Source organism: Psammomys obesus, unplaced genomic scaffold, assembly GCF_907164565.1.
Source record: "Psammomys obesus unplaced genomic scaffold, mPsaObe1.curated_primary_1811, whole genome shotgun sequence".
Lineage (NCBI taxonomy): Eukaryota > Metazoa > Chordata > Mammalia > Rodentia > Muridae > Psammomys > Psammomys obesus.
Genome location: NW_026596057.1, coordinates 19,032,103 through 19,051,690, shown reverse-complemented (window position 1 = coordinate 19,051,690; position 19,588 = coordinate 19,032,103). Strand labels below are relative to the sequence as shown.

The 19,588-nt window shown below is 37.4% G+C and overlaps 2 protein-coding genes across 7 annotated transcripts in view; one reads left to right on the top strand and one right to left on the bottom strand.

The window, feature by feature from the left end:
- The window catches only part of Odr4 (odr-4 GPCR localization factor homolog), a 42,988-nt gene extending 29,714 nt beyond the window's left edge, over positions 1–13,274 (bottom strand). The window contains exons 1-7 of one of the 5 annotated variants that reach the window (XM_055624567.1): positions 13,197–13,274; positions 10,513–10,633; positions 7,583–7,717; positions 4,765–4,860; positions 2,833–2,939; positions 1,543–1,579; positions 741–881 (exon numbers count right to left, since the gene is read on the bottom strand). In XM_055624567.1, coding sequence (XP_055480542.1) covers positions 741–881; positions 1,543–1,579; positions 2,833–2,939; positions 4,765–4,860; positions 7,583–7,717; positions 10,513–10,611 — 615 coding nt within the window. In that variant the 5' untranslated portion in view covers positions 10,612–10,633; positions 13,197–13,274. Of the gene's footprint in view, positions 1–740; positions 882–1,542; positions 1,580–2,832; positions 2,940–4,764; positions 4,861–7,582; positions 7,718–9,008; positions 9,111–10,512; positions 10,634–13,066 lie in introns of those variants that run through there. The other 4 variants (XM_055624565.1, XM_055624566.1, XM_055624569.1 and 1 more) reach the window with 4 other exon arrangements.
- Positions 13,275–13,430: 156 nt separating this feature from the next.
- Positions 13,431–19,588, top strand: part of Tpr (translocated promoter region, nuclear basket protein) — a 68,178-nt gene continuing 62,020 nt past the window's right edge. Inside the window, exons 1-4 of one of the 2 annotated variants that reach the window (XM_055624562.1) lie at positions 13,431–13,520; positions 13,863–14,159; positions 15,417–15,521; positions 17,929–18,002. In XM_055624562.1, coding sequence (XP_055480537.1) covers positions 13,499–13,520; positions 13,863–14,159; positions 15,417–15,521; positions 17,929–18,002 — 498 coding nt within the window. In that variant the 5' untranslated portion in view covers positions 13,431–13,498. Of the gene's footprint in view, positions 13,521–13,862; positions 14,160–15,416; positions 15,522–17,928; positions 18,003–18,022; positions 18,144–19,588 lie in introns of those variants that run through there. The other variant, XM_055624563.1, reaches the window with a different exon arrangement.

Genomic DNA, 19,588 nt, shown 5'->3' with positions numbered 1-19,588 from the left:
TGTTCTAGGTTAATTAAATAAATCCTAGTCTCTGTGTGGTGATTTGGTTATACAGCTGTTTAGGATTAACTGTAGCTTTACTAAAAGACATATCAATAGTAAAATTTAATGTCCTAATATAACACACACACACACACACACACACACACACACACACACACACACACATAATTAATTACTTTACAGCCTGATACCAGCCCCTCCCCCTCACAGCCCTAATCATTTAGCACCTTATCTATATTTAATGAGTTTTCTGATCTTTTCCTAAAATTTATATCAAAACTCCAAAGTCTTATTAATTACATGAGCATAGAAATAAAATCCAATAGTACCTATTATCTTTTAAAGAGTAGAAAAATGAGCCTTGAATAGCTTAAAGAAGTATTAAAGAACAAAAATTAGATATAAACAAAAGAATGATGAAGAAATACAAAGGAATAAAAAAATGAAAGGCAAAACTAATCAGGGTCAAGGGAAAGTCATCATTAAGATATGGACATAATTAAACTCTACATATGATACTAAATATTTAAGTACATGCTATGCTAAATATACTAGTATTACGATATTATCCATGCTCAAAGAATTCCTAACCCAGCTAGAGTAAAAAGTTCTTTATGCATATAAGAACAATCTTTTAAAATAGAGTACAAGTTTTGAGGATTATAAGTGTCACAACCATGTTAACAGCAGAGAGCCCACTCAGCAATCACTGAAGAGAATATATTTTACATTGATACCTTTGTATTTTTTTCCAGAGTGTAACTGACAGAAGTAGCCGACAGTGGGATGTGAATGTTAATATGAACAGTACAATCTAAAGACAGCCATGAGGTAGACACTCTGTTCTGATACTTCCAATCTGCAGGTCTTGCTGAACTCTTTAGGGAGAAGGTGGAAAAACAAAATAAAATATGGCTTAGGTAAAGTATATGCATTAAGAAAATAATATAAAGTATAAAATTTACAACCCAAACAAGCTAACTTTCTGTGCTGCTGAGAAAATTCCCTGATAAGGGAAGCAGAAGTAAAAAAGTGAAAACATGCATTAATGTTAGTACTTTCATATAAGCAAAACAATCTTGGCAACCCTCAGCAGGGTAGGTAAAGGATCAGAAAACTCTGTGGAGAATTCTAGAAGATGTTCTAGGTACCAGCTCTCACCAGTGGCCTCAAGAGTCCATCCTAAGGACTCTGGTTGCAGCGAATGTTCACTGAGCTGCTCCTCAGTATAGGTGTACTCTCCTTGCTTCCTACACTGCTGTGTTATTTTCACACTACTTTTAGGCAAATGGTCTGGTTTCTGTACCATACAGGTTGCTGGTTGACTGCCGGCACTGGCTACACAAAATCCTCAGTCACTTTTACAATCAGTTTCTCAAATACAAGCCAGGAAATTAACAAAACAAAACAAAAACTGCAAGTGCTTATAAACATTGATGATACTGGAAAATTATTAAAACTGAATACAAAGATGAATTTTGACTTAAAAATTTTAACTTTTAAAAAATAGAAAACTCTTGAAAGATTGGTTTTTCTTACCTTTGGATCATGGACATCATAAGTTCGACAAGACATTCTTTCCTAATTAAGGTCATAAATGACTCCCAAAGAATTCTTGATAATAGAACATAATTCAAAAACTAAAAATGATACATATATGCAAGTGCTTACAAATTACAATATTTCATATATTTAAAAGACATACAGACATATAGCTACTCATTTATGTAAATGAGTATTTACGTATGAGTGTATATGAATTGCTGACTATAGTACTTTTTGTGCTTAACAAAACAGAAAACAAATTTCCTTCTGTTTATAAATATTGCTAATCATAATAAACGGAACAGAAGCACCTGTGGCTTCTTGCTCCAACATACTCTTCATAGCAAAAAGTGCTATTTTGGATGGGATCAAGACCAAGAACATTCACTGGGCTGATACTTTCCAGGCAAAAGTATCAAATACGTTCAACATTCATCTTCTACAGATCCTAATGTAGTGGGTCCTTGGGTTGTGTCTCTTCTTTACTGACTGTCTATCCTGGGAAGTTTATAGAAGACTCTAAGTTATAGAGTCTAAAGAGGCCACTTTACCATGGCAAAGGCTTAAGAATTTCTACATTGCCCAGCTCAATGGGTGCTTCAAATTTCATATTTTAACTTTAAAAAAAATGAAGGTAAAAATTATATTAACACATCAAAAATATTATTTGCTTAAGCTTCTCTGAAAAGAGCCTACAGTGAAAAAATATATATACTTAGAGAGCTGGCAAAGAATTCAGAATCCTAAATTCTTTTTCAATCAAACTCCATAACTCAGCCCAAGATTAATAGCCATTATTACTATTAATATCATAATTGGCAGCTCTAATCATAACAATTTTTTTTTGTTTTTTTTTGTTTTTCTATGTAGACCAGGCTGGCCTTAAACTCACAAAGATCCACCTGCCTCTGCCTCCCAAGTACTGGGATTAAAGGCTTGTGTTACCACCAACTGGCAACAGTGTAGTCTTTTTTTTTTAATATAAATTTTTATTTTTTTATATTAATTAGTTTATTTACTTTGTATCCCATTGGTAGCCCCCCCGAAACAGTGTAGTCTTTAAAGACAATTGTAAGTCTTTTTTTCAAAAGGATGATTTAAATAAATGTTTAAAAAAAGAACTGTAGGAATGTGGTTTGCATATGATTTGTATATGACTTTATGGGGAGGGGAGGTAAAGCAGGTTCATTGCAGTGTACACTGTGAGTGGTGTAGGGTAGTCAGCAACACTAGTCCTGCCAGCCAGAACCATACATTAACCATAAACACCTAAATAAAAGATACTTTTTTGTAGAAGAACAAATGTGAAGTATCACTCGTTCTGAGACATCTTCTTCTGTGACATTCCATAGTCTTTTTCTATTTATAGATTTTTCCACAGAAAATATTAGCTGAAAGACAGAAAAGTATACATGAATTCACTACAGAATGATAAATGTGAAAAAAGCAATGACAATTCCTAATCTTCGGAATTTCATGGACTGTATCATGATACAGTAACCATCTATGTTTTCATACAAGGATTCACATAATTTCCTATAATTGATAGTTAACTGGATATGACAAATTAATTTTGGGCAACTAGTATTTATATGAAATATAGAATATAAACTTTAGGAGCTGGAGAAATGACTCAGAAGTTAAGAACACTGGCTGTTCTTCCAGAGGTCCTGAGTTCAATTCCCAACAACCACATGGTGGCTTACAACCCTCTATAATGGAATTTGATATTCTCTTGTGTCATGCCGGTATCTATACAGATAGAATGCTCATGTGTATAAGTAAATAATCTTAAAAATATATATAAACTTTATTTCTGTTATAAATGGAATAAGTAAATTTTAACCACAAAAATGAAAGACGTTGCCCAGTTAGCACTTCTTATGTAACTTTCACAAACATAAAAGTAGTATAAAAAAAATAGAGAGAAAAAAAATCAGAATAGTGACCTAAATTTGTGACATTAACTATAACTATATATAGTTAACTACATATACGTTAACCATAACTATATATAACTATAATGGAATGAGGCTAGAATGTGCTGGCTCTAAGTGCTTTATAACAATTTGTCTATTTTGTCATCTAATTCTTATGGTCGACAAACATGTCCACAGGCATCTGATCTGGACAACTCATTACGACTTCTTCCCAGGTGGTTCTAGGTTGTTAAGATGAGAAAGAAAACTAACCAGCATATGCAGAGATTTGAAATGCATTTCAAATTGTCAAAAACCATTAGCATCAGTGAAAAAGCCAAATTCACTTAAAATGAAAGAGTGGGAAAGGCTGAAAAATACACAAACTATCAAAGACGTGGGTGAAATACCTGAAGCAGAAGATACAAACATGGAGGTATCTACTGCACCAGGTTCTAGTTGTCCATTTTTTAATAGCCCCCCAACCCCAAGCCTACCAGTTTTGTGCTTCTGAATGGCAGAAGGTCCCTCCTGCTCACAAGGCAAGATATGCTTATGAAGGGGTAAAGGGATGTGTGGATCATGAGTTTCAAAGAAAACAGCTTGGGACTTTTTATTTTTGGATTACACTACCTGATCTTCTTATGCAGAAGCAAATCAAAAAAACAGTAGAGAGGCAGGATATGCACCCCATCAAGGAGAAAAGAATAAGTATGTGATTGTTGTTTATGTATTAATTTCGGAACTTCAAAAGATGTGACTAGCATAACTTCATATTACTGTAATCACTTCCTAGTGAGTAGATGATCTGCAAAAAAAAACCCCGCTACTGTACAAGAAAAACAGTTAAGCCATTATGACTCATTATATAACCTTACGATATCATCTTCTGAAAAGCTGTTTTAAGGGTCAGTAAAGCTTGGCAGGCATTTTCCATTAAAGCCTGACAACCTGAGTTCAATCTCTGAGTTCCATGAAAACACAGAAGGAGACACCGAGTCTACAAAGTTGTCCTCCTCTGACCTCACAAGTTCACCATGGTGGTTGCATGACAACCTCCCCCATCATTATACATGAAGAATAAATAAACCTTAAAATTGTTTTAAAATGTGTAGCTTTGACTGAAAAGTAGATATAAACACAAGATCTGCAAACAATGACAGGAAAGATTGTTTAAGCATAATTCTAGCATAAGAATTATGGAACACTAAAATATACAGGGTCAATACATATACATGTAATTAAGTGAAATGTGTAACTTTGATGTCAGTAAAAATTTTTGCTACATTGGACTTACTCTGCGCAGGGCATTTTGAAAATCATCTGCTAGTTCTAAAGTTGTAACAATAAATATTCCAAGAACTGCAAGTCCTCCAGGGAGCATTCTGGACACCTAAAGATAAAAAGACAGTATTAGCTATCATAAGTATGCTAGTCTTTTCTATTTGATACTGTAAACATTAAATCAGCAAATACATATCCAGGACCAACTATACATATGGAACCCAGACAGAAGCAATTGAAAAACTTAAGCATTACTATTTCCATAACCCTTCTCAGGCCACCCTCAACTTTATACCTTAAAAAAAGTTTAAAAATAAAACAATCTGACAACTTCTTTAGGTGCATCAGTACAGAGACCCCTCCCTCCTAAGATCTGTAAATTTCTGAAATTTTTTCAATGGTCTTCCAAATATCTTCAAAATGAATATTTTACTTTAGACCAGATTTTAATCTTTCCAAAATCTGGCTAACATGATGTTCAGAAACAAAGCCTGATTAACTTTCTCTGAAATTTTCAAGCATCAGTCAAAACTACTCCCTGTTCACCACACACTGCTCTGTGCTTTCTAATTCTAGGCCTTTTCTCAGGCTTTTTCCTTGGCCTAAATTGACTGCTTTTATACTCCCACATCTGAATTCAATGAGATACCTTCAAAGTCAACTTGAGGGAGATGTCTTCCCTGGTATTTCATCTTTGAACTCCCACAGAATTTCCTTGCAGAATCACCCAATCTTATATCTGTAGATATTAATTGTCCTCTGTTTATTTATATTTCCCCTTCATATGATTGTGGCTAGTTTTAAAACTACTCATTTTTCTCTGCCAGCCATGTTCAGTACTTTTGCTTTCATAGACTTATGGTATAAGAAAACAATCACAAAGTTAAATTTTAGAAAATTAGATATCAACACATAATTTCTACTATATCTGCATTATGCCAGCTCATGGTTCCCTCTGGTTTCATAAATTCTATATAATCAATATGACAAATGTGACAAAGTTTTCATATTTATCATGAGGGTAACTATATAGCTTTAAAAATTAATATATAGTTAACTTTCTAGAGGTAAAAATATTAATTACCTTGAGTATTATAAATTGATATATATTCTCTCTGCATGTATTTGCATATAAATTATATAGAACAGATCACATTTCATAGGGAAAGTGGGGGGGTTGTTCAGTAGTTAAAGCACTTGCTGTAAAAGCAAAAAGATCAAAGTTCAAGTCCCAAGAACCCATGTAAATGCTGGGTGGGCATATGGGCTAGCCTGTAATTCTATCCTCTGAGAGTGAAGACAAGGGATTCCCTAGAGCAAGCTGGCTAGCAAAAAATGCTGTATCATTGAGTTTTGGGCACAGTGACTGAGAAAGATTATTGATATAAATCTTGAGCCTCCACTTACACACATGCAAACACACATATACTACATGCATACATGCACACTGCAACACATGAAAGAAAACATTATCAGAAAACAAATTTACAATAGAAAGATAAATATATATACCAATGGGAACTAAAATAGTACGTTCTTTAAAAAACAACAGTATTATTTCTTGGAATGTTTTTATAATTACATACTATTCTCCCATCACAAATATGTGCACATTTAGGTATCTTAGAGGTTTTTAAGTTAAGAAGGAAAGAGTAATTCTACGCTTATCTTTCTCTAATAATTTTTAGTATTCTATGCCACAACTCACTCCAGAAATATTTTTAAGTAAACAACCCTTAATCTATTTCCTCCTCTCATAACAGCAGTATTGTTCTCACAAGCACCGAAGGTAAAAAATCTTGGCTATCCTGGGCTATTTTGTTTACTATCAATCCACTTGGCCAATTCAATTTTCCATGATCCTAGTTCTTTTTCTGAAATTATTAATGAAGTTTAAGCCAATTTAGCCACACATTTTTTTAATCCACACATTTTATAAGTCACATTATAAACCATGGAAATGCTATGCTAGGCTCTCAGCTTAGAGCCATAAATACAAGAAACATAACTCCTGCCTCACAAAGCTCAGAATCTAGTTTAGGCTCATACCGTCAGTAGTTTGGACTAGTACTTTAGCTATATAGTTTCTCTGCTGTCCTCCGGCTCTACTCTCCAATAATACTATGCCACTATCAATGTTGTAAGTTACTGGCAAATCGATACTTAGGTTCTTTTAGAATGAGACATAAAAGTTTCGCACTGGATTTTGGATTTTTAATGCAATACTTCTATTAATTTCCGATAACTTCACAGTGTACTTTGACCATATGCGTCCCCTACTCTTACAGATCCAGCCCACCACCTTCTGCTCTTTCTGCCTACTTCATGCCCTTTTTTACCTTAAAAAAACTAACCCAGGGAGTTTAATTTGTGCTGCCATATACTCACAGGTGTGGAGCCAGCCAGGGAAGCCTGATTAATTCACTGGTGACCACACACATACACATTTTTCAAGGCCACATCCTTAAAAACATGACACTTCCTGTCCCTACCACTGGGCTTTTTTCTACCAAGTGTGCTTCTTAGGACTGTATTCCAAAGCCACCCATACACAAGCACTGTATTTAATTACATTTGTCTATCTTCTGTGTCTCAACTACCAAATTGCCCAACTGCTAGCTATTATCCTACTGTACTGCCCTTGATGTAGTCAATGTGTCTCTGGCTTCTTCACTTAGCAAGGTCTTAAGAACCACTCATGTTTAGAACCTTCCATAAAACTGCTTTGAATACAATCATTGACATGCATTTAAAAAAGAATGTTCTTAAAAGTCTAGTCTTGTGACCCAGGAAACATTCTTTTTCTTTTGTTTATAACGGGATAACATTACCTGGGTGGCATGTTCTGTGGCCCATTCTTCATCCAAAGTATCCAACTTAGCTTTGGGATGTTTGATGTTCTCGTTTTGTTCCTCTTTGGGTGGTGTTCTAGTGGCAAGAATCACATAATCCTTTTGTGAAGAACACTTTAAAAATAAATTTTAAAAGCTTATTACAATAATATTTGATTGAAGAATTAAATACCTCAGGCAAAAAGTTAACAGTATTTGCAGCAATTTAAATTGTTAATACTCATATTATGATGAAAGCTAAATTCATGGGTACTGACTTTAGGGAACAGCCTTATGATATGACTGTCATATACTGCTTATCTTTAATGTATGTAATAGGAAATTAGATTTACTTGAACATCCTCAAAATAAAACAGAGTGGTCTTTAGAAATGATTCTAGTTCTGCAGAGATAGCTCAGGTGGTAATCAGTTGTCTAGTATGCAGAAGACCCTGGAATCAATCACCAGTGCCATATAAATCAGGCATGATGGCATGCATACATAATCCAGCACACCCAGGAAGGAGGTCAAGGTCATCCTGGACTACACAGAATTGTGCAGGTCAGGGCTATTTTGTTGTTGAATTTAAGTAACTGATATAACTAAAATAAAATATGCTTAGACAATATTCCAATTATTTTATTTATTTTCTCTGTAATTTAAATGGATTGGATGTTTAGTAAATATTAAAATTTCATTTAGAAAATGATAAATGACCTTGTTTATTTTACTTGGATTGTAATAATAATAAACAAAAATAAATGAACAAAAACTTACACAGATGCATAGAAAGAACAACAGAGGGGATTTGGAACAAAATTCAAAGTGGCTCTAGGTTCTTCATTTTTAATAGCAGTTAAGTGTTATAAAAATTAAAAGATCTAAAAATAAATTTCTGGACTAAAAGGCATCTTCAGTTTCACTACAGCATGGTTCCTAAATTAGTTAATAATACACATGATCTTAGTTAGAATGGTTTTGTCTCCAAATATGACCTGAAACTCCCTAGTGCTCTTTAGCATCATCTTGAAATAATATTATTTCTAGAAAATCACTTTCAAACGTGCATGGCTTAATTAAAAAAGTGCCTCTTAGGGCTAGAAAGATGGCTCAATGGTTAAGAGTGAGTATTCTCTTGCAGAGCACACATGTTCAGTTCTCAGCAACCACATCTGATAATAGGCAACAGCCTATACCTCAGCTTCAGAGCTATAATCCCTGTGGGTTTTGGAGTACACATACGCACACACATGAATGAACGAACACACACACACACACACACACACACACACACACAAAATGAAAAAAACATAAAAGTAAAAACGGAAAAAATATTTCTTTTTTTTTTTTTAAGTCCTCCCCACCCCTTCTCCCATTTTATTTTTGAACTGGGTTTTACATAGTCCAGGCTGGCCTCAAACTCACTATGTAGCCAAGACTTCTGTCTCCTGCTTCCAAGCACCAGAACTACAGTCATGAGCCACCATGCCTGGCAGAGAGATGTCTCTTCTTTCAGAAGATGCTGAACTTTGAAAAGAAAGAGAAACTGACATTTAGAGTAGAAAAAAAGCAAGCTTGAGAAGACAGAAGAGGACAAAAGTGAGCTCGAGAATCCAAAGGAAGAGAAACATTCAGAAAAATGAAGGAAAGACAGAGCTCAATATGGTGGTTCATATCACAGTGAGAATGTAAGTTCAAGGCCAGCTTGGGCTACATAATAAAATGCCTGGTTTAAGAGGTACTGAGTGAAGCAGGCAAGCATAGCAAGTAGTTTAGCCTGGGACCCTGTTTCACTTCAGTCAATGCTCACCTGCCCCCCTTGTAATATACTTGGTAGTTCCTTCACCTGCAAGAACCATGCACAAACACCTCTCTATGAGCAACCTCACACCTCAGATTCCTATCTGCATCAGGCTACACATTAGACAGTTCTAGTCAAGTATATTCCCAACATATTTGATAAGATGAACTGAAATGTTCAACAAGTCAGGCATAGTGGCCCATGCCAGTAATCCCAGCACTCAGAGAGGCAGAGATAGGTGGATCTCTGTGAGTTCAAGGCCAGCTTGGTCTACAAAGAGTCCAGCTCATCCAAGGCTACACAGAGAAACCCTGTCATGAAAAACAAAACAAACAAGCAAAAGAAATGTCCAACAAGCCTGAAATGGTTTTAGGTGCATGTGCAGTTAGATAAACTGTCCATCAAGTGAATTTTTAGGGGAAAAAAATCTATTCTTTAATTAAAATTCAATTAATCAGGGGGATTATGGCGATAGGACATGTACATTGGGAAAATGAGTATCAGACCTTATTTAACCAACCAATTAAAACAGAAAATCACTCCAACCAAATCCTTATAAGGCAGTATCTTCTTTTGAATCCCCTTAAACTCAGCCACAAACAATAATTTCAGCACTCTTGTGGCCCTCATGTGGCTCGCAGTGAATCTGGTCCTCTTTGTTCCTCATAAAGTTATGTTGTCATATTCGAAAATGTGAGTTCTTATTTTCAGTTACTTGGAAGAAGCAAGAACTTGGGAAGAACTGACCCTGACTTTGACTACTCTTGACAACCAACAGTAACGCTTTATTTTTGTATGTTGGGCAAGTATCAACTAAGCTTTGTATCCAGTCCAAAACGCAAGGAAAAAAAGTGGGAACAATTTGGTCTGTGAAGACTTACATTTTGAAGTTTTGACATTATACGTTATTTTCACAGCACTGAAGGGAATATGATCTTACTTATTCAAACTTCAGTCAGGTTTCCTACTCTTTCAAATGTTAATTCAAAGATCCACTTCAGGTTAACCTCTTTAGAATTACGTTCCTTCCACATTCCAACCTTGAATTTATTATTAAGTGGTATAATTAGTTTAAATTAATGAGTAATTTGTTTTTATCAATATGCAGAGCAGCAGACACATACTTACCTGTCCTATCAAAAGACCAGAGACAAAAGGTTTTCCCTGGAGATTGATGTTTGAAAGATACTGGCCAACAGTCTCTTCTACAATGTAGGTTCTTCCCATTATTGACAGCCAATTCAATAACCTAAATCATAAGAAATAAAGTTAGCATTTTTGGGAAGTATGTAATTTTTGATGTTTTTGCATTGGTGGGTTAGGCAATAGAACAAAAAAGTGGTACAATCCTGATAATCATCCTATGTCTTGCAGTGATTCAAAGTTAAAATAACATTTTATTCGCCTAATGTTAGAGTCAACTCCAAGGCTTACTGCTAACCTAGGCCTAGTCCTGGAAGCTTCTAGACTCCTTATAATCAAATCTAGGCTTAGAATGCTTTCAGCCTCTGAGGCTTACTGCTGAGTAAGCTCACACTTTCTTGTTCTTCTGATTCTGGCTAGCTGGAACTCAGCTGTCTGACTCAAACTCCTCTCCAAGCTGACTGATTTAAAATGGCTTCTCTTGGCTTGTAACCAAATTGCTTTGCTTGGCCTCATACTAACTTTGGCAGTATTTCTAATCTTTAGGATCCTTCTCATTCTCTGACTCATCTGTCTTCACCTGTCTCTGTAAAATTCTCCTGGTAAAACAGAATTCCACAAACTGAAGTGCCACAAACTCAACTCCACTGCACTACCTCTCAATTCTCTGACTCAACCAAACTGCCTGACAGAACTGATTAGCACTGAATGCCTCGGTCTCCTGAGTGCTGGGATTAAAGGAGTGTGCCACTATGCCTGGACCTGAGCTTTTCTTTACCTGAAACTTGCTCTATACCAGGCTGGCCTGCATTATAAGAAACAACTCTCTGGGAGCTGTCAGATTTAGGAGTGCTTGCTGCTTTTCATGGGCTTGAGTTCAGTTCCCAGCACCCAAGTCCAGAGGTGCCCAAATGTCCATAGCTCCAGCTCCAGGAAATCTGCCTCCCACTTCCCAAGGCTGTATATGCTGCATACTCCAACAGATATACACACAAAATTATATTTTTTAAAATCTTTTTTAATAAGAAGGAAGGCCCAACTCCCAGCCAGATATGGATGGTGGTGCATTCCTGGAATTCTAGTACCCCACAGGCTGAAGCACACTTGATGCCATGAGTTGGAGGACAGCCAAAGCTACATAGAAAGTTCCAGGCCAATCATGAAACCTTGCCTCAAATGAGACAGAAAAGAAAAAAAAAAAAAAAAAACAATTACCAATTAACCATGAGAAATCAAAGCTATTTCTTACTCTTGGGATAAGAAAATAATGAAACCATTAGCCAACACATCTAATTTCCTATTTTAGATGTACTCCTTAGCTGCATTCTCTTTGATAATTTATTGGTGAAAATCTATATTCTCATTTCTAAAATATGAAAAATGGGGTCTGGAGAGTTGGCTCAGTGGTTAAGAGCATTGGCTGCTCTTCCAGAGGACTTGGGTTCAATTCCCAAAACTGATATGGCAGCTTACAACTGTCTATAACACAAGTTCCAGTGAATGACTGCCTCACACAGACATATCTGCAGGCCAAACACCAAACACACATAAAAAAAATATATATATATGAAAGATGAGTTTATTAGCTCTTTAAGAGGTAGAGAGACTCAAACTTGTTTAACTAATATATATTGCAAAATTACTATTTTCTAGAAATTATCCTAGTTGGGAAGGCACAAATGTGAATTGGATGATTGCTGCCACGAGCCAGCTCACAACAGCCACTTAAGTAGACAGTAATGCAGCAATGCCAGTTATCTACATAGCTTTCATTCTACCCAGCGCATCTTTCCTAAGTATTTTACATGTATTGACATTTAATAGCAATCCCCACAAGTTAAGTACTGTTATTATCATCTCCATGTTATACACAAAGAAACCAAAAAGAAGGAAACGCTAAATAACTCCTTCCATTGACAAAACTCCTGAGTGGTAAAGGTGAGATTTAAGTTTTGGCAGTCTGTTCAGCTCACACTGGCTACGCACCCTCAGTCCTTCAATTAAATCACAGGACATCTCCTGTTCTCTCCTTCTATTTGTGAATGAAAGCTAATATAATATTCCTACTAACTTAGTCCCTCCCACCCGCTTCATTGAGATGCGGTCTGACTACTAAGCTAGGCTGTACTGGAACGATAAACCTCCCCTCTTATTCCCAGTACGTGAGATCACAGGCAGGTGCTGTCCCTTGGTTTCAATCAAGAGTCAATAAATTCTTCAAGAAAAGTAACCAGGCAATAAACAAAGTTCATAATGATAGACACTGCTAATCAGGTTCGGGAAACAGAGTTGTGTTATCGTGGCAAGACATCATTTTTCTGCAATGTCATCTTACTACATAAACTACATTCAAAGTCTTCCTGATTTCTTTGTAAAATATTAACGGGACTGCTTTAATTCGCATTGAATCATTCAGTACCCCACAGCCCCAAAAGCATGTATGCACGAGGCTGACATACGCTACACGCCTCACTCCTGGACTTGAGTGTGCACCAGAGTGACTGTCCATATGTTCCCTCTACTGTATCCTTTTTCTCACCCTCAAGAAGAAACTGTTGGTGTCCGAGTGCACACACATTCGTAGGCCGACTCACTTGTGCACACGTGGCAAATAAATCCCTCGAACCTTCTGTCAGCAAGAGAACTCGGGTGAGGGGACAAATAGCTACCTTCCGGGGCCAGGTGCCGCTCAGATCCTGCGGCCCCGTTCAGTGAACTCATCAGAAAGCGACAGCCGACACCACTTCCGATTCCAAACGAGGGGCTCGGCACTGACTGGCGCGGACTGATGACGCAGGCCGTTCCGCATTCATCTCCACAGCGCTTCCACCAAATCAAGCGCGGCCTTCACCCCGCCCCCTTCGGGGCACCATCGAGAGCGTGGCTGTAGCCCGGAGCCCGTCGAGCAGCCCTGCCGTGACGCATACCCTCTAGTAGCTCGGTTTCTAGAAGTAGCCACAGAGGAATAACCATGGCATCCCGGGGTTTTGACGGTAAGGTCGACTTGCTCCTCGGGGGAAGGACGAGGGCTGCGGAGCACTTATGTAGCGCCACCGCGCGGACACTTGTCACAGCCGAACGCGGCGAGCCGGGGGCGGGGAGAAATAAGGAAGCGGAACGGTAGGTGCGGGGCCCCGAGCTCGCGGAAGCGAGTGAGAACTACACTACAATTCCCAGAAGCCTTTGGGTCTGGAAGCCTGTGAAACCAGAAGCTGGCGCGGAGGCCGCTGTGGACTCGTTTTCCCAGCGTGCACAGCTTCCGAGGGCTGCGCGCGCATGGAGAGGGCGCGGTGGCTCGGCCTGCTAGGCTTCTAACGCGGGACTCTATTTCCCAGGGTCCCGCCGCGGGAGTCTCCGGCGAGCAGGCGCGCGGGAGATAGCGAGCGAGGCTGCCGACCTGACGGCTCAGGCTCCTGCGCTCCGCGCTTCGCCTTCCCCCTTCGCTTCTCCTTCAGCCGCTGCCGCCACGACCCCGGCCGACATGGCTGCGGTGTTGCAGCAAGTGCTGGAGCGCCCGGAGCTAAACAAGCTGCCCAAGTCGACCCAGAACAAACTTGAGAAGTTCCTGGCTGATCAGCAGTCGGAGATCGACGGCCTGAAGGGGCGGCACGAGAAATTTAAGGTGGAGAGCGGTAAGCGAGAAGCTCCTCGCGCTCTGGGTTCCGACCTTCCTCCTTGCCCGCCTGCCCTCCCCCCTGCTGCCCTCTCCCCTGCCAGGTGTACCGGTAGCACCATCCTCCCAGGCTCCGTCTGCAGTGGAGGCCTGCTCTCCTCGCTGTCTGATTTTTCTTTTCTTTTTTTGAAGGAGCGAACCCTCCTCTTCCCAGATCGAAGTTCGCTTTTGTCCCGTTCTCAGTTTACTTAGCGCGGTCTTACGTAGGAGCTCTTGTGTCCACAGAGAGAAATTGTGGAGAATTTGGGTTATTTTACACCAGATTTGTAGGACTATGCAATCCTAATCCAATTCTGTTTTGATATACTTTAAATGACAGTAATTCCAGTTTTCTGCTCACCTGGATTTATAGGCCTTTGACTATTACGTGGGCCACCTCTTTGAAGCCGTGGTCTTAGTGTATGTGTCCCTGTGATCCCATACATCAATGGTCACAAAAAATGAATCTACATGCAAAAAGACAGCACTAGGAAAAAAAGCAATGAAATTGTACTAAGTGAGTTGGATGTATCATTCTCTCAGAAAGTAAGAACTTGAAGGAAAATATATAAAGATCTGCATGTAACTTCTTGTAATTGCCTTTACAAGAACGTTGTGGACTTAGTGTCTTGGAACTTCCTTGAAGGAAAGAAAATAGTAATTTTTAAAAATGGAATTTTTCTTGTTACATGTTTTGGTTTACCATTAATTGAGGGAATTGGTGCTGTATTTTGGTAGATTGATTAGAAATTTCCACTGAATTAATTTTAATAAGTTGATATTACACAGTTACAAAGTAACTAAGAAATTTGTGTAATACACTGTATTCTGTTCATTAATTTACACAGTAACTATCGAGTGACTTATATGCTCAGTACGGAATGAAATAGACAAGTCTCTTTTTGTGGGAAGTCTGCAGGTTTATTCTTACAGAAATTTAAGTAGGCATCATTGTTTTATATCAAAACTTTTTAAACAATTCAGTTTTTAATTAAGTAAAAATTTCCATTTAATAATTACTTAATTTTAGGCAGTATTATCTTTTTTTATATGCTAGTTGAAAATGTTAGGAAAGTCCTTTTCAGTGTTAAATCTAATTATTGAAATTAGATTTTGGAATATTGTATCCTGAGTTTTGCGGTCAGTATTATAAGATATGAATAGTGGTATTAAGAACGCTGCTTTTGGAAGCATGTGTCTTGACTTCATTCTTAGTGTTTTGGTTTGTCTTTTGTAGAGCAACAATACTTTGAGATAGAGAAGAGGTTATCTCAGAGTCAGGAGAGGCTTGTGAATGAATCCCGTGAGTGTCAGAACTTGCGGCTGGAGCTTGAGAAGCTAAGTAAGTATTTGATTATATCTTTATAACTGTTCCTGGATGCTCAGTTACTAGTTACTCCTTTGTGTAACGTCACATAGCCAGGGAAACTGCCTTTCCTGGCAACAGGCTTTCCAGGTTGTATAGCCCTGAACAGGTGCAAACAAGGTAAGAAGGAACCCAGCACCCCTGCCTTCAGGCCCAGAGGCAGAATTTCCACATCCTAAATGTCTTTGGGACCTTCCAGATACCTCAGCCCAAACCATTAAAAAAGAAAAAAAAAAAAAAAAGTGGTTTTAGTTTAATTTGAAGGTGTCAGCAGACCTTGGGCCCACACCTCCTCCTTGCTACATCCTCACAAAGAACCTTGAACATAACTGCTCTCTCAGAGGGCTGAAGCTCTGCTTCACTGCCCTCCAAGTAATGACCGTCAGCTCTGTGCCTTCTCAATTCCTCATATCTCTCCTCTAAAACTAACACTTTGTTCTTTGTATTTACTCACAATATGTGAAAATGCTCAGAAGGCACTGTAGTTTCTATTCATAGCAATAGTTTGTTGTTTTGTTTTGTTTTTCACTTAGCAGTAAGGATTTGGTGATACGGGGTGTCACAGTTTGAGGAACTGGTTTTTGATTCTCTCTTTAATATTAAAAGTGGTTTTGCCACACATGTGATACATGGCTAGTCTTTTTTAAGAAGGATAAACATTGCTAGACCCACATGTGCGTCTGTTTACATAGCTTTACACATCAAAGGTACTTTTGATAGTGATGGAAATAGCTAAATATGTATACTTGAAGATTTAAATAATGTTGTTTTCATACTGAAAAATTAAAACCTGCTGATTATATTATACTTTGTTACAAATTTTGTAACTTCTCTGAAGCCTAACTCCTGAGAAAGACCTTAGTTAAAGATTATGACTTTTGTAGGAGGCTGCTACATAGTCCACTTTGTTTATGACAGAAGAAAGAAAACTAAAGGAGGAAAAAATAACCTTACATAAAACCTTCTAAATATAGCTTATTTTTTATTTGATTTGGCTATTAAAAAAGGAACACAAGAAGCTCATAATCAAGTGATTAAATAAACTTCAGCTTTCCTCTAGCTGTTTGTTTGGTTTATATTTTCTTCAGCTACTTTTGATACACTGACATTTAAAGAAAGATCTGTGTATTACACACACACACACACACAAAACACATGCACACACATCTGTGCTTCATAGCTTGTACATTACTTAATGTCTACAGAGCATAATAAGGCCTGCCAGAAACGGTGCTAAAGAATTTTAGGAGACTAGCTGTTATTACAGCTTATTTTGTGACGCTTAAGAACATAGAGATGACTATAAACAAAGATGAGTGCCTCCTTAGAGTGGACGATTGTATTTGAAGTGTGTGTATTTGTGTGTACAATTATAGATGTGTACATCTGAAAAATAGTAAACTATTTTACAATAGATTGAAAATCTAGAGAAATAGGGTTTTTTCCCCCTTTTGTAATGATACAAGTTTTTAAAAAATCATATTAAATTACCTATATATGGGGACTGGGGACGTGGTTCAAGAGATTAAGAACACTAGCTGTGGGGGTTGGGGATTTAGCTCAGTGGTAGAGCTCTTGCCTAACAAGTGCAAGGCCCTGGGTTCGGGCCTCAGCACTGGGGGAAAAAAAAACAAAAAAACACTAGCTGTTCTACAGGAGAGAAGGTTAGCTCCCATCTCCCACATCAAGTAACTGACAACTCACAACTTTCTAAAATTCTAGCTCCAGGGTATCTAACAACTTCTGGCCTCCTTGGGCACCTGTACATACATGGCATCTACTCAACACAGGCACACACCTGTAAAGTTTGCTTGTTCATGAGGCAAGGCCTTAACTAGATTGACTCAAAGAGACTTAAACTCCCTTTGTAGACTAGGCTGGCTTTGAACTTGTAGCTATTGTATGTTTCCTATATAACTGAGTGTATTTTAAGATGGAGAGCTATATGTGGGAAGATACACGCATCATGAGTAGACACAGCACAGATTTTTTTTGTTCTATGAAAACGTATGAGTCTTAGTGATAAAAAGCATGGAATTGCAGATATTTATTATGATATAAAACAAATGTATTTTTGTAGTTCAAGTTACAGTATGTGTATTGATCCTGACTTGCTTGCTTTATTTTATATACACTTACATATAGAGTGGCAATGAAAAACTGACAATTGATAATTTTAGAACAAATTGGGAGTAGAATCATAGCATTTGATTGTAGCACACTTTGATCTGGAATATAGTAAGATAAGAATGTATTTGCAAATTTATAAATAAGCCTTTATGGAATCCAGTTCTTCATTTTTAATATGTATAATGGTAGCAGTTGGGTAAAAATACCAATTTTAAGTTAACATATCTGTGATCGTTACATTCCTTTTCTCCAGGTAACCAAGTAAAAGTGTTAACTGAGAAAAACAAAGAACTTGAAACTGCTCAAGATCGTAATCTAGGCATTCAGGTAAAAAGCTATACAGTAAATAAAGCTTATTGTAATTATAATTTAAAGTGTTCTATTCTGCTTTTAGGTATTTGATACTAGTCAGTCTAAGGAGAAACGTGTCCTACTGGAAACTACCAACAAATGCATATATAGAAATGTGTACGTACAGTTTTTCTAAATTCACTGTTGAATGGCAAGTGTAGCCTAGCATTCACAGAATTTTGGTAGTTAGGAGCTGGGTCACTTTACATTGGTAACTGTTTCTTTAAAGCAATGATAAGAGTAAAAGATTACATGTTATAATAAGGATTGCTACCATGTTTTTTAATAGAGTACTCATACCCAGTCTTTCTTTATCCTTGTAGAACTACATTTCAAAACTCTGTAAGAAAAAATATATATATATGTACTTTCAGATTTTGTGAAATACCCAATTAAGATTTTTTGCCTCAGTATTAGAAACTTTAGTTTTCAGAAAGCTTAAAATGTGTACATGTAGAAGAAAAGCAGCATGTTCCTGTGGAAGGTGGTTTTCCAAATTAATATAGGCTTTAAAGCGAGGTAATGATATGCATCCTAAGTTGGATAAAGCAGCAACAAGAGTGAAGTCTGTAACCCAGAAGAACTATGGGCACACATATAGATACAGTTTCACAAAACCAAAACTGATAGAGCTAGAAAGTGATGTATTTAACTGCCTTGTAAGCAGTTTTCTGTTAGTCACTGCAATAAACACCACATAGAACACACAGTGAGAGGTTTATTTTATTGACAGTTTACAGGTTTCAGTCCATGACCAGTTCGCTCAATTGCATTGGGCCTATGGCAAGTCACACAATCTGGTAGGAAGAACGTGCTAGAGGAAACTTTACCTCAGAGGAGGATGCAAAAAGCAGGTAGCAGAGGATGTGGGGTCCCTCTTTTTCCTTCAGATACACATTCTTAGTGACCTACAAACCTCATGAAGCAATAATGCCACAGACTAGGAACCAAACTGTAGTGTTTAAATGGCCATATGTGAAGCAACTGATTTTTACTGAAAGAAGTAAGCAATCCCATTTATGAAAACATTTCTAGGTGTATTTAAAAGTGAGTTTAGAGAAAGTTAAACATTTGTAAATAACTATAAGATGTTGGTGAAATAAAGGAAGACAAAAATGAAAAAAAAATACCCCCTCATTGTGTAAAAGAATAATGACTTCTGCCCAAAGCAGTATATACAATTTTAGCCTGTTTTCCCAGGATGGCCTGGGACTCACTCAGAATGCTCCTGTCAGAGCCTCCTAGATTCTTAGTATTTCAGGCTTGTGCCACATGCAGTCCTTAATCAAATTCCAATAGCATACTTAACTGAAATGGAAGAAATAATTCTAAAGCTTGCAAAAAACAAACAAACAAAAATTCTGGATAGCCAAAGCAGTGCTGAGAAATAACAAAATTGTATGTGTGATACTTCTTGTTTTCAAACTTATAATACACAGCAGAGTAACCAAATACGGCCTTATGTTCTTATAAAACAAGAACATGGACCAACGGAGTAGATACAGGGCTGAGGGATGAATGAATGAATGAATGAATGAATGAATGAATGAATGAATGAATGA